Genomic DNA, 18936 nt, shown 5'->3' on the forward strand with positions numbered 1-18936 from the left:
TTTCTATTCTTATGTATACTATGTCTCATTCTCACTCTATCATCAGGTGGTTGTCTAAAAGAAGTCTTACTGTATATGATATATATATATATATATATGTGTGTGTGTATGTGGTGGCCCAGTACAGGAGTTGCTCCCCTGTACCCTTGCTGCCCTGTCAGGCAGACTCCATTCAGTGAGCCCTGCCCCCCCCCCCCCCCCCCCCTTCACCTATGTGCCCTAGATAGTTAAACAGTGCCTATGTTAACTATGGTAATATACATAATTTGTTCTATACCTTTTTAAGTGTGGTTGTCATGTGATTGTAACCAGGGAAGGTACCAGTGACCATGTGATCTACAGGGTGACCTATGGGACCCTTTCTGAGTCTCCCCCATATAAGCCCTGGGTGAAGTCAGTCAAGTATTCTGTATCAAGTCAGCGTGGCCCTGCATCAAATTGTCCAAGTCCACTATAAGTCCCAGAAAGCCCTGATGTCTCTAAAGTCACTGGTCACCTCCTTGGGCCTATCCAAGCTGTATAGACTGTTACACCTGTCTGACTCAGTAAAGCTGCCGTTGTTCCGTAACTTGGCATCTGAGTCATTATTTGCCCCCCGTGCCTAGCCCAGGATCCAGCGGTATACCTTCGGGTGGTGAAGAGGTTAAACCATGCCCTGGCATCACAAACACAAGGGGTTAATGCCATCTGCCCCTAGGGTAATTCCATGCCCTCATCACACCCTCACCACGTGTGTTTGTGTGTGTGTGTGTGTGTATATATATATATATATATATATATATATATATATATATATATATATATATATATATAATATATTAGTGACTACCTGCACAAGAACTGGTGATAATGTTGTTTGCTTCCCTTTTAGCTATAGGTCCATCATTTACTGGAATTCTTATCACTGACCTTTTATGTGGATCCCATGTTCAGATGTTTGACCAAAGCGACAGCTGCCTATCAAATGGATTCCCACCAGGAGGTGAGCGCTACGAGGAATAGGAATGCAACTCACATATGGGTTCTGTCATGTTATACATGGGTTCCAGTGGGTAAACTCAAATATTACATAGGAGGGTCTTATGGACCCGCGTTACCTTGTAATGTCAGATTTTGCATCCTTCCAAAAAAGCACTTTTCCCCACACATATTAAAAGTAAAACCTAAACCTGGTGTGAACAGGGCTATAAGCATAGGCACTAGCTATTAGGCTACAAACATGGCAGAAGTTCCGAGTTGAATTCTGCAGGAATATTCTGCTCGGAAATTCAGCTGCTGCAGAGTCCCATTGATTTCAGTGGGATTTTCTTGCACTGAGCACATGGCTGAAATCCAGATTCCGGCATCTGCAGAAACATTGACCTGTTCAATGTCTCTGTGGATTTTGGTCCTAGTGCCGCCGAATGAAGCAGGTAAATTTTTAGCCGTGTGAACATGGCCCAAGTAGGACGTTGGAGAAAAGTGATCTGTGAAGTCTCAGCTTAGTCCTTGGCCTTGTCAGAATGAAAACTGCAAGAGTTTAGGATAATTCTATAATATAGATACTGAAAAGGAAAAATTAGAAACAAATAAATAAATCACCAACATTTCTTTAAAAAAATATGTTTAACCTAAAAGCTTGATTTAAACGATAGGTCATTTTTTTATGACACGTTCCCATTAAAGGGGTACTCCAGGGAAAAACCTGGACCTACCTCCCAGAATTGTCTCAGTGTCCAATGTGATAGGTTGAACCCATGCACCAAGAAGAAGACCGGGGCCCAGACCCAATGTGTAATATTGCCACTCAGCCAATCACTGGCTGAGCCAAGGCGGGACACCACTGCGGTCAGCGAATAGCTGAGCTGCATTGTTGTATGTTAGACCCTAAAAGCTGGAATAGGACCACATTGGAGAATGGAAGAGCGATACCTGAGGCATTGGGGGAGTGTGGGAGGAAGTCAAGATTTTTTTATATTGTGGCAGCCTGTGCCTATTGAGAGAAAAAAAAATGTGTACTCCTTTAAAGAATCCCAGCCTCTCTATCCTAGCCTCACCGCATAGATCATTTGATCCTTTAACCTTTGTTTGATCCCTGGCATCTAAAAACCTGCTTTCTGATCCCTGCAGAGAGAACAGAGGCAGAGATACAACTGTACATACTCAGAACTCCTGCAGACTCTTAGCGTCTTTCAGTGGATATTGACCTTTTTGCTACTTGGTAAGTGTTAGGATTTATTTTTATTCCAATTCTTTTTAAACAGTTATGATGGGTTAATCTGTTGATTTCTGTTTATAGACCTGTCTAGGTTTACAGCAGTCGGTCATGTAAATATGCTGTTCTATTTAAGAACCCCTATTATGGAGACATAGGGGGAGATTCATCAAAACCAGTGGAGAGGAAAGTTGTGCAGTTGCCCATAGCAACCAATCAGATCGCTTCTTTCATTTTTTTAAAGGCCTCTGAAAAATGAAAGAAGTGATCTGATTGGTTGCTATGGGCAACTCAGCAACTTTTCCTCTGGACGGGTTTTGATAAACCTCCCTCATAGCAGCTACACTAACAATATTATGCTGTTTGGCTAATACAGCAGATTTTTTTAAAGAGAATTAACTAAAGACTGCCATTGTACATGCTGATCTTGGCCTCCAGCAAAAAGTTTAAGGTTTTGGACAAAAGTTTCCTTGCAACTTTTGCACACTATAAAACGTACAAAGTACTTGGTATGATAAATGCCCCCATAGTTATGACTTTGCTTTATAAATCAGGGGCATTCCCGCCCTGCATTCTGTTGCCCCCCTCACCAGTGACTGACAGCAGCCATGGATATGTATGTATGTACACATGAGGTGCTCCCCTCATAACTATGCGATTAGCCATACTGCACCCATACTGCAAAATATTGTTTGTTAATAGTGTGGTGACTGGGTGAGGCAATGGTGTTACAGGGTCTGGTGGTAATAACCCTTGATTTGTCGTGACGCCAGGATGCAGTTGTTTTGTATAGAAGCCCCTGCCGACAACTGGCCCAAAAACGGCAGGAAATAATGGAATGTCCACAGCAGGAATTGTGCAAATAACTGGAACTTTTACTTAAACTTCTGATAGAACAGTCTTTACAGTTATGCCGTCTCTCAAGAGGTAACCGGGATTCAGGATACCCCACAGGCTTGCTGGGACTTGTAGTATTGAGATTTATGCAGGCCACTGTGCTACTAGTTATATGCTGAGTTGAATAGTAGTCACTAGGAAGTGTTTTGAAGTGGCTGCAGGTTCCTTAGGCTTTGGCCTAGGTAAGATGAATTCAGTATATGCTGAGATTGTGCCTGCTTTGTAGTCAGGAACTAAGAAAGTGAATTTAGAGACTACAGCCCTGTATACATACTGTATATACTAGGGGAACTGGACTAATCCCATTGGTTGCCAAGCCTGTAGGTCCTGTACCCAGGGAACTCGGGGTACATCACATGACATTATCACATGACCCAGGAAGGTCCTAAACTGGACTAATCCCATTGGTTGCCAAGCCTGTAGGTCCTGTACCCAGGGAACTCTGGGTACATCACATGCCATTATCACATGACCCAGGAATGCCCTAAACATTTATACCATCTTTTACAATATATCACATGACCTAGGAAGGTCCTATACAATTATACTATCTTTATATACACATACAGAAATACATTTATATAAGGTGAGCAAGGGGTGAGCCCTGCAGGAGAGCCATAAGGACTGCAGGGACTCTTCCTGAGGGGACTTAGGACAGGAACAGGACAAGGTCCTGTACCGGGACAACCCAATAGTAAAACAGGGTTTTGGGGTGACCACCTAAATGTGGTCCCTTACCCTTGTTACCTTTTGGCACTCCACAGGCCATTTCTGAGCTGCCACTACCTGGGAACTAGGGTACATATCTGCGGTAGTGCCTCCACCCAAAGGATCATCCTGGGTATGGATGTGAGGTCCCGTTGGCAAAATCTTTGAGAAAACCATGAGACTGACACAAAGCTAACTTGAACTAACTTTGTATTGCATACAGGAAAAACACCATGCATACATACAGGTATAGTATAACACAAAATCAGTCTCAATGTGTATATAGGCCTCACCCACCCACAAGCACACCTGTGGCCCACCCTAATCTTTGCAACTCTAGAAACCGTTGGGTATCTTTAGTTGGTGCACATTGAATAGATGAAGCCCATACAAAGTCCTCCTCCACAGTGTTACTTGGAGTTGGCTGAATCTTTCAAAATGTCCGCAAACAGATCTTGTTCAACCTGCTCGCAGATTCCTCTCAAATGCTGCAGCACTCTTTGCACCAAAAGCCTGACAGGCTGTTCCTCTGTGTCCTCTCTTGCTGAACTCTGAACCAAGATGGCCACGAGCACATGTCCTAAACTCATTCTTCCCCAGCTTTAGTGACTGCTCAGTTTATTTGCTTGAGCAGTCCACAAAATAAATAAACATACACAACAATAATGCCAGGGGTTATAATAGTATGCTTGATGATAAATATAATCTAGAAATATGCCTAATAAATCAAGATATATACAAGGGTCACATGTAGGGTAAATGCACTCTAGGCCAATTTGCTGCAGACATTTTCTGCATTAAATCCAAAGGTAAATATCCAAGATTTGCTGAAGCTTTTGTCTTCCCTATTTATTTCAATGGAGAAAATCAGTAACAAATGAGCGGCATAATACAATTTACAAAGGACATACAAATGGTGAAAGTGATACATAAGCTCTTTAAACTGCAAGTTTTTTGATAGAAACCCAGTGGTATGCGTCTGCTCAGTCGGACAGTACATCCGTGTGTGTTCTAAAGTTGTCCTGACCAGCCTTGTTGCTTGTAATGCTGAGTTATAGAGACAGTACAAGAATTAATTGCCTAGTGCTGGTTAATGACACAACTAGAGATGAGCGAACTTACAGTAAATTCGATTTTGTCACGAACTTCTCGGCTCGGCAGTTGATGACTTATCCTGCATAAATTAGTTCAGCTTTCAGGTGCTCCGATGGGCTGGAAAAGGTGGATACAGTCCTAGGAGACTCTTTCCTAGGACTGTATCCACCTTTTCCAGCCCACCGGAGCACCTGAAAGCTGAACTCATTTATGCAGGATAAGTCATCAACTGCCGAGCCGAGAAGTTCGTGACGAATTGAATTTACTGTAAGTTCGCTCATCTCTAGCCACAACACCCACTAAATGTTTGTGAAAAACACTTGCAGACAGAGAACTGAGTCATTTTTGTTCAACATAGTCAAGTATAAAAATGTGCACAAACCAAATGATTGTAATAACTAAATGTTAGGTTGTATATTTTATACCTAAATGCACAGACTTATAAATATATAGAATTCTAGTTAGACCCAAATAAGTAATGGGAAGCTACTTCATGGATGATATGCAATGAATATGACATTGCTGTATGTTATAATAGCAGCCTTATTGGTTATTTCCGCTCTGATATCACTTTAATAATTCAGCAAGAAGCATTTTAATCATAGATTGTTTGCCAAAAAAAAGAGATATGTCTATAAACAGCTATATATTATATTATAGTTGGTCCTGATCCTATAACTGCTTCTAATATATTTTATTATTTTTTTGGGATTGATCTCATCTTACTTTATATTACACCTGCATATTGCATAGTACTATGGGGGAGATTTATCAAAACCTGTGCAGAGGAAAAGTTGCTGATTTGCCCATAGCAACCAATCAGATTGCTTCTTTAATTTTGCAGAGGCCTTTTCAAAAATGAAAGAAGAAATGTGATTGGTTGCTATGGGCAACTGGTCATCTTTTTCTCTGCACTGGTTTTGATAAATCTCCCCCTATGTCCCTACACTTATCATTTTGGAACACATACGACTTTTGACTGTGGTGGACGTCACAACCTGCATGAAATAATTGGTGTCCATTGGGGCCATGCAATGGTTAATGTTTGCTGCAGCTGGATTGTGCACGATTAGCTTGTCTTTGGGAAACCTGTATCTATGGGGGGAAAAAAAGCCAGTAAATGATTGTGTTTTATACTCATGAATCCATCTACAGATCAATGGTGAACAGTAACACAATCCTATCTTCTACAAATAAAGGTTATTATATACTGGTAGTTCTGTTTTATGCACTTAAAGAAGATACCGTGACTGTCTGTGAAGACATTATATTACAAACTTTTTACATTCTGTTTATTCCGATATTTCTACTACACACTTTTCTTGTATTTTCAGGCCCAGTGTGTGCTCTTCTGGTCAGCTGGGTTATATACAGCAGACTATGGCCGTTATTTGCCATTTATATCATCTGGATGATCTCTGATTGGAAAACACCAGAGAGGGGTAAGAAATACAAAAATACCCCATGGAGGAAATTTTATCAGTGTTGGTGTAGGTAGAAGATTTTTTTTTTTGTAGATCATTTTGGTTGGTCTACCCTACTTGTGCAAGACACATGGCAAATTTTGTGCAAAGTTCTGATTCTCCACACAGTTCTATTTGTACACCTGAGCTGCACCTCACAGGAAAAGTGGACACAGATTTTGTTCTATTGTTTTGAGGCTCGGATTACCATTGAGGTTTTTTGTCCACCAGAAAAACTGTCAGCTTTTTCTTGCTTGTTGTCAGTATTTCTTGCGTTTTTTTTTTTCACATTTCATATACGTGAATGTGGAAGTCTACGTCAGATACGGTGGATTGCGACGATGACCAGCGTTTAAAAAAAAAAAATGTCAATAAAAGGGTTAACAAGGGCTGGGGGGAGTGTTTTTTTTAATGAAACATTTTTTTTCAATGTGTCGTGTTTTTTATAATTGAATTTTCAGGCTTAGTAGTGGAAGCTGTCTTGTAAACAGGATCCATTACCAAGCTGGGGCTTAGCGTTAGCCCCAAAATCATTTAGCGCCAACCACCAATTATTACCCCAGTACCCTTCGCCATATGGGTGCCGGGAAGAGGCGGTACCAACAGGCCCGGCCTGTTGACGCTTCGGGACTGTTGGTGGTGGGTACCGGGGTAATAATTGGGGGTTAGCGCTAGCTGTTTTTGGGGCTAACACTAAGCCACGGCTTAGTAATGGATTCTGCCTACAAGACGGCTTCCACTACTAAGCCTGAAAATTCTATTATAAAAAACACGACACATAGAAAAAAAACTTTTAATTAAACACTCCCTTACAGCCTTTGTTAACCCTTTTATTGAAATAAAAAAAAAACGCTCGTCATTGTCGCAGTCCACTGAATCTGACATAGTTATCTGCATTCACGCATCTGAAATAAGAAAAGAAAAACAAGAAATATGGGTTAGTACATTTTTTGCACTCTCTCTGGGGGCACATAATGCACATAATGCTGTGTATTCCTAAACAGGGAGCCTCCAACTGTTGCTAAACTACAACTCCCATCATGGGGGGCTGTAGTTAAGCAACATCTGGAGTCTCCTTGTTTGGGAACACACTGCCAGAAAGGCTCTGTTCCCATTAGGCAAAACGCATAATGAGAAGAGAGTCGGGCCTGGACTGTGTAACTCTGCCCCCTAATGACGTCAACACTAGGGGGCTACTACTCCCATCATGGGACAGAGTCTGTCCCATGATGAGAGTAGCTGAAGTACCGCAGCACTAAGGGATGGCACTTGCACATCCCCGTTAGCCGGACTCTTTTTGGACAGTTAGGACTACTACTCCCATCATGGACAGACTCTGTCCATGTTGGGAGTTATATTCCAGGGGCTGAGGGGCAGATCGCATCCATTCTGCTGAGATCCACTGTGATCCGCATTTATTAAAGGGGTACTCCAGGGAACTAAACCCATAGCTCATCCTTTCCCTCTCACCAACCTATGTATTTGTCTAAATATCATTCATTAGCTATATACAGCAGTTTTCCTATTTCAGCTTTCACTTACATGCAGGAAGTGTGAGGCAAACGTCATCCAGCCAACTACTGTGTCTTGACAGGAGAGTGGGGGCTAGGTCAGTGTGGGGTTTCCACAGAGACAAGCACCACATGATTCCTGGCTTCACAGCAACAGCTCCCCTCCCCTTCCCCTCTCCTCTCTGTGTGCCATGAGAGAAGCCAGTGACGATTTCTGTAGATCTTATCACTTCAAAGCATAACATGATTTATTGCTGGAGGAAGGATGAAAACACCTGTACAGTGTGTGAGCTGCAGTGTGAACATGCACACAGATAGTGAAAGCAATTGGCTGACAGCCATTACAAAGAGCTGCACTGACTTCTGGGAGTTCTGTGCTGCAAACAAGGAAAACAAGTATTTAGGAGACAACAGGGGCCACAGGAGCTGCCAAAACCAGGGGACTACAGGGGACACAGAACAGGTATTGTGGTGGCTTTGGGGCATTTTTCTTTTTCTTTCCCGGAGTACCCCTTTAAGTTAACAAGCTGGCGGCACATGCTGCTCCACTGCGCACCCCGCCAGCTCCAGACGGGAAATACTGTATACACTATCAAAATTCATAATCCCCACCGCCGGGAGACCGGAGCACTGATTGGTGAATAGCTATAGCTATTCACCAATCAGGGCTCCTGGCGGCAGGGATTATGAATTATGACAGCGTATACAGAAGCCTGGAGCCGGCGGGGAGCGCAGTGGAGCCGCATGTGCAGCCGGCTCCTGTATACAGCTGTATATTTGTTATAAAAAACGCACATGATAAATTAGTATCCACTGCAAAATGCATTCCACAATACGCAAAAAAAGAGTACTTGCTTTTTGCTCTATCAAAAAGGACACAAAATAACTCTAACACTAAACATTTGCGCTACATATAGAAAAGAAAACGCTTCTACCACTAATGATAAATCCCCCCCCCCATGAGCATAACAGCCGTGCCCCATTCAAAAACTATTCCATTCTATTTCCAATGCATTTCTGCTTTGTCACAGTACTAGCAAAGTTGTAGTGTATGGAATCAATTACATCAATTCCATAACCAAATTCTTCAGTGGCTAAACTGGAGCTTTATTTTACAATATTTGTACTTGTCTGGTCTTCTAAAGGGAACAAGAAGAAAATGTTGTACATTGTTTGTAACAATAATGGAAATGGCAATATGACTGCAAATAGCTAGAAAATGTTAGACAGATGGCAATAGTTGGAAGACATTTATCTTTGTTCACGTGTATGTCTAAAACACAGAGCCCCAATGTGAGGACAGCTATTACAAGTGCTCCTCTACATTGTCAGTGTACAGTTCTGGAAATGGCTGCTATTTTCTTAGGGGCCTGAATATGAGAAAACTGATATCCCAAGAACTGAGCTCTTGTATTTTCCTGAACTCCCCTGCTCCTGAAGGAGGCAGTGCAAATAATGACACTAGAGGTATCACGATATACATTCAAATTAGCAGACATACATAGATGCACAAATACAGGTGACGCGTTCCACCTTAGTGCTGAGCAAGAAGTCATATGACTAAGGTTGCTTAGCAACTGAAATTCGTCACCTGTATTTGTGAATCCGTGTATGTCTGCTGATTTGAAACTAATGCAAGATTTTATCCGAGAAGCTGGGCTGGATATTCTCTTTCCTTTATTATACAGTATGTAACACTTATTACAATAGAGATACAATAAAACCTCTCTAATAGATTACCCCTTCTGCAGATTAGATATCCTAGAACAGATTTTACAATCAGCCATATCTTTTATACATACCAGACATCCTGATTGAGAAGACTGCCCACATAGACCACATTGCAATTTTTGGTGGATAGTCTAAAAGCGGTTTCTAGAGATGAGCGAAGTTACAGTGATTCGATTCGTCACGAACTTCTCAGCTCGGCAGTTGCTGACTTTAGCCTGCATAAATTAGTTCAGCTTTCAGGTGCTCCGGTGGTCTGGAGACTCTCTCCGAGGACTGCATCCACCTTTTCCAGCCCACCGGAGCACCTGAAAGCTGAACTCATTTATGCAGGCTAAAGGCAGCAACTGCCGAGCCGAGAAGTTCGTGAAGAATCAAATCACTGTAACTTCGCAAAGAACTAAGCTTAAAACCAGTATAATTCACAATTGGTTTTATGTAAAACCTGCTAATATGCAGTTGTGGCTCAAAGACAGTCTGAATCCATATGCTGTACTGGATACTGGTTGATTATGCCTATGACCATTGAATGCCAAAGGCTTATATAGTGCTTACAGCCTTTCTTATCACAACATTTTTCCTCTTTGTTGGCTACCACTTGTGAAAGGACTTGGTTTACTTAAAGGAAATCTCTATTTTAGACAATGTACACTTGTTGAAAGGGTCTCTTGTGCAAAATGCTGATTGCAAAATGTCCCCTTCTGGGATCCCCGGTGTTGTCACATAATCGGGCCCATCAGAAAATCTGTCCCACATGCTACTGTGCAGCCGCGAACACCCACGCTCCTCTCCCCTGTGTTTGTAAAAAAAAAAAAAAAGGTAGAAGCAATAAATGGCCATTCTGCAAGTTGTGCTTCTCCTGACAGTGGTGCTCTTGTTTACCTAGTACTAAATGCACTGGGGGGGTGGGAGGGGGGGGGGGGGTTTGGAGGGGGGGAGGGGTTGTATAGGATTAGAGTTAGGAGTGACTGTTGACTACACCTAACCCCAAACACAATCCCTAACCTCCCACCCTAAACATAAATCTTAAAGGGGTGCTCCGCCCCTAGACATCTTATCCTATATCCAAAACTTGCATCTTATCCCCTATGCAAAACTTGCATTGAGGGTGTGTGGCCTCTGGCGCTGCACCTGAGGCTCTAAAGGAACGGCGAGTGCAGCCGGAAGATCACAGGGGTCCCGCCGATGGGGAGCCCTGCGATCTTCCTGCTGCACCCGGCTTTCCTTTAGATAGGGGATAGAGGATAAGATGTCTAGGGGCAGAGTACTCATTTAACTGTAAACAGTAATCTAACACTAACCTCTACCCTGAAACCTGGTCCACCCCTAAAGTGTAACTCCGATCTCTAACCCTATACACTGCCACCCCTACTTGCATTTAGCCATAGATGTGCAAGAGAAGCACAGTCAGGAGAAGCACAATGAACAGAATGGCTGAACACAGCGAGGAGGGGCATGCATGCCTGTGGTTGCGCAGTAGCACATGGGATTGATTTTCTGATGGGTCCAACTATATGACCCAACACTCTTTGCGACATTTATCTTAACATTTAGATCTTTATCAAATTTGAATTGAATTATTGGTTTCTGCTTTGTAGGTGGAAGAAAATCTCTTTGGATGAGTAAATGGACCATGTGGAAACATTTTAAAGATTATTTCCCAATTAAGGTGGGTGAAAATATCAGGGGGGGGGGGGCTATGTGTGTGTGTATGTATGTGTATATATATTTATATATATATATATATATATATATATATATATATATATATATATATATATATATATATATATATATATATAATTAAATAATGAGATAGCGATATAGAGGTTATATGTTTTGCTATGAAAACATGGCTCTGTAAGGAAAAGATGCATCGACCAAATGTACCAATGGATTACTAGATGAAAAATGGGAGACCCTAATACAGTATGGGGCCCATGTATAATTAATTTGTAACAGTTAATTTTATATGCAAGAAAACTTCTTTAATCTTTTTATTTTATATAATCTTGTCTTTCTATAATTTAAAGTTATACTACTTAGAAATGATCTTAGACAATAACATAAATGAAATAGATTTTTAACAATGATCTGTTTTCACTTCCAGCTCCATAAAATGGCAGAACTAGACCCAAAACACAACTATATTTTTGCCTACCACCCTCACGGCATCATGAGCATTGGCGCCTTCTGTAACTTTGGAACAGAGAGCACTGGATTTTCCCAAATATTTCCTAACATAAAGCCACATCTGACCACATTAGCAGGAAATTTTAAGGTGCCTTTTTACCGAGATTATCTACTGGCTGCAGGTAAATGCAATTCTGCAAATTGTTGTACTGAAATACTGTTTTACTGTACTAAAATACTATTTCAAAGCCTAATTCCACTGAAAACCTGTGGCTAACAATACATTTGGCATACATCTATTTATTACAGGTGGGTGATAAAGGGGTACTTCGGTGGAAGTTTTTTTTTATAAACCTGCCCAGGCTGCCCACTTTAAATGCTTCTCCACTGCCTCCTGTAAAACTTCTCCTGGTCTTTGGTGTTCCCCTCTTCTAGTCTTTGGTGTTCCCCTCTTCTAGTCTTTGTTGTTCTGGTCTTTGGTGTTCTCCTCTTCTAGTCTTTTGTGTTCCCCTTTTCTAGTCTTTGGTATTCTGATCTTTGGTGTTCCCCTCTTCTAGTCTTTGGTGTTCCCCTCTTCTAGTCTTTGGTGTTCTGGTCTTTGGTGTTCTCCTCTTCTGGTCTTTGGTGTTCTCCTCTTCTAGTCTTTTTGGTTTTCCCCTCTTCTAGTCTTTGGTGTTCTGGTCTTTGGTGTTCTCCTCTTCTAGTCTTTGGTGTTCCCCTCTTCTAGTCTTTGGTGTTCTGGTCTTTGGTGTTCCCCTCTTCTAGTCTTTGGTGTTCCCCTCTTCTAGTCTTTGGTGTTCCCCTCTTCTGGTCTTTGGTGTTCTGGTCTTTGGTGTTCTCCTCTTCTGGTCTTTGGTGTTCTCCTCTTCTAGTCTTTGGTGTTCTAGTCTTTGTGTTCCCCTCTTCTAGTCTTTGGTGTTCCCCTCTTCTAGTCTTTGGTGTTCTGGTATTTGGTGTTCTCCTCTTCTGGTCTTTGGTGTTCCCCTCTTCTAGTCTTTGGTGTTCTGGTATTTGGTGTTCCCCTCTTCTGGTCTTTGGTGTTCTCCTCTTCTAGTCTTTGGTGTTCCCCTCTTTTAGTCTTTGGTGGTCTGGTCTTTGGTGTTCTTCTCTTCTCATCAATTGCCACTCAACTAATCACTTGTCCCGCATCAGCAGCGACATTGTGGTGCACTGGGCCCCAGAATCAGAAAAGGGGAGTGTGGATGAGACCAGGGCTGGGCCCAATACATCACATTGCTGCTGAGGAAGGACAACCCTGCGACCAGTGTGACAATTGACATATTGACCCCCAGCACATGGTGGTAGAGAAGAGCACCGAAGTCTAGGAGCAGGGTTACCAGTGGTAGCAGGGGAGCGCAGGAGGTTTGTTTGTTTATTGTAAAGCAGGTAGCCAAGGTATCTTTATAAAAGAGAACAATATTTGCCAAAGTACCCCTTTAAATGGGCACTATCATTAAAAATAATTTTTGATATTTCACTCCTTTATGGTAAATAAAACATCTTTCTAATGTACTTTGTTTAAAAAAAAATGAAGTTTTCTATGTTTTATTTGTGTTTAAAAAAAAGCTGCCGCTAGGTGTCTTCCTACTTGTCCAGAGCATATTTTGCCCTATCTCTTGCACAGACTTTGGACTCCTGCTGGCCTGGCAGAAGTCCAAAACCAGGAAAGGCAGTATGGAGTGCGGAGGGGGTGCAGTCTTAGCCAATGCTTCTCCACTGCCTCCTGTAAAACTTCTCCTGGTCTTTGGTGTTCCCCTCTTCTAGTCTTTGGTGTTCCCCTCTTCTAGTCTTTGTTGTTCTGGTCTTTGGTGTTCTCCTCTTCTAGTCTTTTGTGTTCCCCTTTTCTAGTCTTTGGTATTCTGATCTTTGGTGTTCCCCTCTTCTAGTCTTTGGTGTTCCCCTCTTCTAGTCTTTGGTGTTCTGGTCTTTGGTGTTCTCCTCTTCTGGTCTTTGGTGTTCTCCTCTTCTAGTCTTTGGTTTTCCCCTCTTCTAGTCTTTGGTGTTCTGGTCTTTGGTGTTCTCCTCTTCTAGTCTTTGGTGTTCTCCTCTTCTAGTCTTTGGTGTTCCCCTCTTCTAGTCTTTGGTGTTCTGGTCTTTGGTGTTCCCCTCTTCTAGTCTTTGGTGTTCCCCTCTTCTAGTCTTTGGTGTTCCCCTCTTCTGGTCTTTGGTGTTCTGGTCTTTGGTGTTCTCCTCTTCTGGTCTTTGGTGTTCTCCTCTTCTGGTCTTTGGTGTTCTAGTCTTTGTGTTCCCCTCTTCTAGTCTTTGGTGTTCCCCTCTTCTAGTCTTTGGTGTTCTGGTATTTGGTGTTCTCCTCTTCTGGTCTTTGGTGTTCCCCTCTTCTAGTCTTTGGTGTTCTGGTATTTGGTGTTCCCCTCTTCTGGTCTTTGGTGTTCTCCTCTTCTAGTCTTTGGTGTTCCCCTCTTTTAGTCTTTGGTGGTCTGGTCTTTGGTGTTCTTCTCTTCTCATCAATTGCCACTCAACTAATCACTTGTCCCGCATCAGCAGCGACATTGTGGTGCACTGGGCCCCAGAATCAGAAAAGGGGAGTGTGGATGAGACCAGGGCTGGGCCCAATACATCACATTGCTGCTGAGGAAGGACAACCCTGCGACCAGTGTGACAATTGACATATTGACCCCCAGCACATGGTGGTAGAGAAGAGCACCGAAGTCTAGGAGCAGGGTTACCAGTGGTAGCAGGGGAGCGCAGGAGGTTTGTTTGTTTATTGTAAAGCAGGTAGCCAAGGTATCTTTATAAAAGAGAACAATATTTGCCAAAGTACCCCTTTAAATGGGCACTATCATTAAAAATAATTTTTGATATTTCACTCCTTTATGGTAAATAAAACATCTTTCTAATGTACTTTGTTTAAAAAAAAATGAAGTTTTCTATGTTTTATTTGTGTTTAAAAAAAAGCTGCCGCTAGGTGTCTTCCTACTTGTCCAGAGCATATTTTGCCCTATCTCTTGCACAGACTTTGGACTCCTGCTGGCCTGGCAGAAGTCCAAAACCAGGAAAGGCAGTATGGAGTGCGGAGGGGGTGCAGTCTTAGCCAATCATAGCTCATCTCACACACTGAACTGCTCTGAGCTGTGTGTAGCAGAGTGAGGGAGGAAGTCCTCCCTTGTATGGCTTCAGATGATGTCATGCCTGCTGGGGAATGCCCCTTCCCAGTCTGTGAATCTTACTGAGACTGAGCAAAAATACAGAGTAAAAAATACAGAGTAAAAAATACAGAGTAAAAAAAGGTAAAAAACTAAAAAATAAGGTAAAACAAGGTAAAAAACTAAAAAAAAATAAAAAAAAATAAAGGCAGGGGGTGGTTTACCATGATGGGGGGCTTAGGATGGAAGCATTATAAAATGTAACAAGATGATTAGAGGTACTCTTTAATTGAATAATTGAATGGTTTACCTAACTGAGGACATTAGGTGTCCTCGGTTAGGTAGGGACACCCAATGCTCATATTTTAGCTTTTGGACTCTTGTCATATGGTGTTGACACCGGCTAAGATCATTTTCTGTTGACCATCCGCTCCCTTTCATGACATGAACAGATGCTGATGCAGATAACCATAAAAATGTATTGTACCTAAAAGACTATAATTTTCTTTTTCTTATTTAAAGCAATAAAACCCTTTTTATTGTTACACTGGTAATACGAACATCTGGCAATTTTCAAATAAACCAATTTTTGTAAATCTGGGATTCATGAAATAGGAAATGTTCAAAAAGAGCAATGATTTATCTGTCACCGAAGGGTGCAAAATGGAAGACTGCACTATCGCTTCCAAGAGGGCAATAAGAATGAAAGGGTATGTCTTGTGCAGAAAGTATCATATGAACGTAAATGTGATCTCTTGTAGGGCATGTATACTTTACAATTCATTTTCAGTTCACCAGATTTCGGGTTCCTTGTCCTGGTGGAGTAAAGGGAAATAATTTTCTTGTCGCCATATAAAATTTGGGATTTACATGCACTGCTTTGCTTATTGCAGAGTATTACACACTTTGGTTTATGTTATTTGGTAGTATAATGTGCTTTCTATAATGTTATCTTAGCAGCTTGCACCCCAAGTTCCATTTGCTTATTTTGGATTCTGGATGGTTATTTTAGATTGTCACAGTAAAAAAAAAAAAAAGCCACTATCTTATTGTTATGATGAACAAACTTACTGATTCTGATATGTTGTTTTTGGTGACAGGTATGTGTTCTGTTACCCACTCCTCCATAGACTACCTACTCTCCAGCCATGGTTCTGGTAACGCAGTAATTATTGTCATAGGTGGAGCAGCAGAGGCATTGAACTGCGCTAGGAATAAACATATACTGACCTTGAAGAAGAGAAAGGGGTTTATCAGGAAGGCCTTGGCTAATGGGTAAGTAACTACGACCCAACTACAAGTTCATGCTATCTAGTAATCTTTCCATTCAAATGTAAACACTGTTGAAGAACCGATTGACCAGAGCTACATAAGCTCCTCACACTGTCAATAAATAGGTCCATGTACTTGACAAATACATAAAGGGGTACTCCGCAGCTCAGCGTTTGGAACAAACTGCTGTCACACCCCCTCCCATAGACTTGCATTGAGGGGGCGGGGTGTGACGTCATGAGGGGGTGGGGCTATGACATCATTAGCTCCCGGCTCCAGCATTCGGAACAGTTGGTTCCAAATGCTGAGCAGCGCAGTACCCCTTTAAGTGTAGACACAAACACAGTTTTATCTACATAAACATACGCCGCTGTATTATATCAAGGTTGGAGCAATGAACTTATAAGACTTCCATAGTTTTGTAATTACTGTACGGTAGTGCTGGACTGATCATGGTGCCTTTTTTCTTTCTCCTTGGAAAGCTGAGGGATAGACTTTCTATAAATGAGTACATTAATTGTTTAAACAAGCACTTCTGCCCATTGGTGAGGGTCTCAGGCAGCCCCCAGACCCCCACACATAAAATTCATGACTTTAAGGAGGTTGTCTACTTTGGAGAATTCCTTTTGTTTCCCCACTTACTACTGGAACTCTCTGTGATCTAAGAACCTGGAGGGGAAGTTCAGATTGGAGCTACCCGGGTGACAACCAAATACGGTAGTTTACCCTTTTTATTGCCATATTTGTGTTTGTAAGGCCTTAGACTTGCTAAATTGTCTGTACCACATGATTATAACTGTAGCCAGGACAAGAAAGAGAATTTTGGTGCACGGCTACAATTATTTTTTTTATTTGTAGAGGCAGGCATGGTATAATTCTGATGTATAGCGGTGTAAAAGCGTTGGCATTTCCTTTATGGAAAATTACTAGTTGACCAGTTTCAGCAGGCTTTTGAATTCTCTTCACAAATCCAGTGCCAAATATCAAGAATATATTATACAGAAATGCATTTAAAATTGTAGCAATAAAACAATTTGCTTATTGAATCATAAATATAAACTATGTAATAAAGTATTATATGTAGAGGTTTATAAAAGACTAAGGCTGTAGTCCAAAGCCTGGAGTTTACACGTACACTGTTCCGCGTAATTTGCCATTTCGGGACTGCAGTCACACACATTTCTTTATTACGTGTTTAAATGACATATTTTCGATACACATATACTTTTTACCAATTTATGTACATGTATATAGAAGGTTGATAAGGTGAATACATAGCAATATTTCCTAGGGTATAAATAAAATTCCAGAACTAGAGTAGCAAATTACACTTACACAGGAAGAGCAATATGGACAGGTGTGAATGTCATGGATCGGTACTTCGCCCCTAGACATCTTATCCCCTATCCAAAGGATAGGGGATAAGATGTCTGATTGTGGGGGTCCCACAGCTGGGACCCCCGCAATCTCTATGCAGCACCCGGCATTTGTTTATCGGCCGCCACACCCCCTCCCATAGACCTGCATTGAGGGGTCGTGGCGTGATGTCACGAGGGGCATGGCCGTGATGTCACAACCTCCGCCGCCCGCTCCAAGCGTTCAGAACAAAATGTTCCGAACGCTGGAGCAGCGGAGTACCCCTTTAAAGCATATTGTACCATACATAAAGGAAAACTGTCAGCCTTTTCACACACACTAAACCCAATACACTGGGTTATAGTGTAATTTTCCCCAGCTCTCACGTCATCAGGACATAAGAGCTGGGGAAAATATAGCTGCGCGTGCACTCTTTAGACAGAGCGCTGCATCACGTGATGTGGGACTCTACACTAGGACGTGGAGTTTAATCCAATGAATATGCATAGTGGAGGGACAGACTTAGGAGCCTTACTACGGGATTGAGAGGCGGCCAGCCGGCGGGGGAGACTCTTTCAGTGCGCTTATTGTCATTTAAAATTCCGGAACTTCGGAACAAGATATCTCGGCAGCCAGTTGACGAAAATAAATAAGCGACCGCTCGTTTGAATCCTGTTTACTTACACTATAACCCAATGTATTTGGTTTAGTGTTGGTGAACAGGCTGACAGTTTTCCTTTAAAACATATAGTACGAATATAAATGGTTTATTACCTTCAAGAGAACTTGTCAAATTGAAAGTGCAGTCCATTTTATAGAGCAGAATGAGTAGATTCATATATAGATGTACTGGAAAAGATTCAGTATACAGTAACTGGTCTTTTGTTCATGTAAGTCTTTGCTCATTCTGGGCTAAGGAGTCAAGTGGGCGGTCTTACTTAGTTATCAGTATATGTATGCAGATACAGAGAACTATTAATTACTGAGTATCACCGCCAACTTGACCACTAAGCCCAGAACAAGCAGACATTTACATTAATAAATGGCAAGTTGTGCTAAATATTTTATCTATATTATTTTATCTATATTATCGTTCTTCCCAGCTTCTGCTGCTCTATTACATGATGCCTGCAGACTGGACTGCATTTTCAGTGTGACAAATTACCACTAAAATATGTAAAGAGCATAATATGAAGCTCCATACAAGAAAGCAATTCTCCTTAGAATTTGGTGGTGCATTTATATTGCCATAGGAACAGCTCTGGTGCTACTTATCTCTAAGATGAACAAATGATCAAACCTGTTAAAGGGGTACTCCAACCCTTGTGACATCATGGGCACACCCCCTCAATGCAAGTCTATGGGTGGGGCCGTGTCAGTTGTCACGCCCCCTACCATTGACTTGCATTGAGGGGGTGTGACCATAATGTCAAGAGGGGCACGGCCGACCCCTGCAGCGCAAAAACGGCATTCGA

The 18936-nt window shown here is 41.9% G+C and overlaps 2 protein-coding genes across 6 annotated transcripts in view; both read left to right on the forward strand.

Annotated features, from left to right (window-relative positions):
• MOGAT1 (monoacylglycerol O-acyltransferase 1) overlaps window positions 1-18936 on the forward strand; it is a 114087-nt gene that overhangs the window by 67294 nt on the left and 27857 nt on the right. The window lies entirely within an intron of this gene.
• Window positions 1-18936, forward strand: part of LOC130361659 (diacylglycerol O-acyltransferase 2-like) — a 34793-nt gene that overhangs the window by 9660 nt on the left and 6197 nt on the right. For 2 of the 5 annotated variants that reach the window (XM_056564914.1, XM_056564913.1), the window contains exons 2-7: window positions 872-982; window positions 2110-2200; window positions 6229-6336; window positions 11195-11265; window positions 11707-11911; window positions 15934-16108. In XM_056564914.1, the coding sequence (XP_056420889.1) occupies window positions 926-982; window positions 2110-2200; window positions 6229-6336; window positions 11195-11265; window positions 11707-11911; window positions 15934-16108 (707 nt within the window). In that variant the 5' untranslated portion in view covers window positions 872-925. Of the gene's footprint in view, window positions 1-871; window positions 983-2109; window positions 2201-6228; window positions 6337-9482; window positions 9556-11194; window positions 11266-11706; window positions 11912-15933; window positions 16109-18936 lie in introns of those variants that run through there. The other 3 variants (XM_056564915.1, XM_056564916.1, XM_056564917.1) reach the window with 3 other exon arrangements.

The sequence above is a fragment of the Hyla sarda genome, chromosome 3, assembly GCF_029499605.1.
Source record: "Hyla sarda isolate aHylSar1 chromosome 3, aHylSar1.hap1, whole genome shotgun sequence".
NCBI classification, from domain to species: Eukaryota; Metazoa; Chordata; class Amphibia; order Anura; family Hylidae; genus Hyla; species Hyla sarda.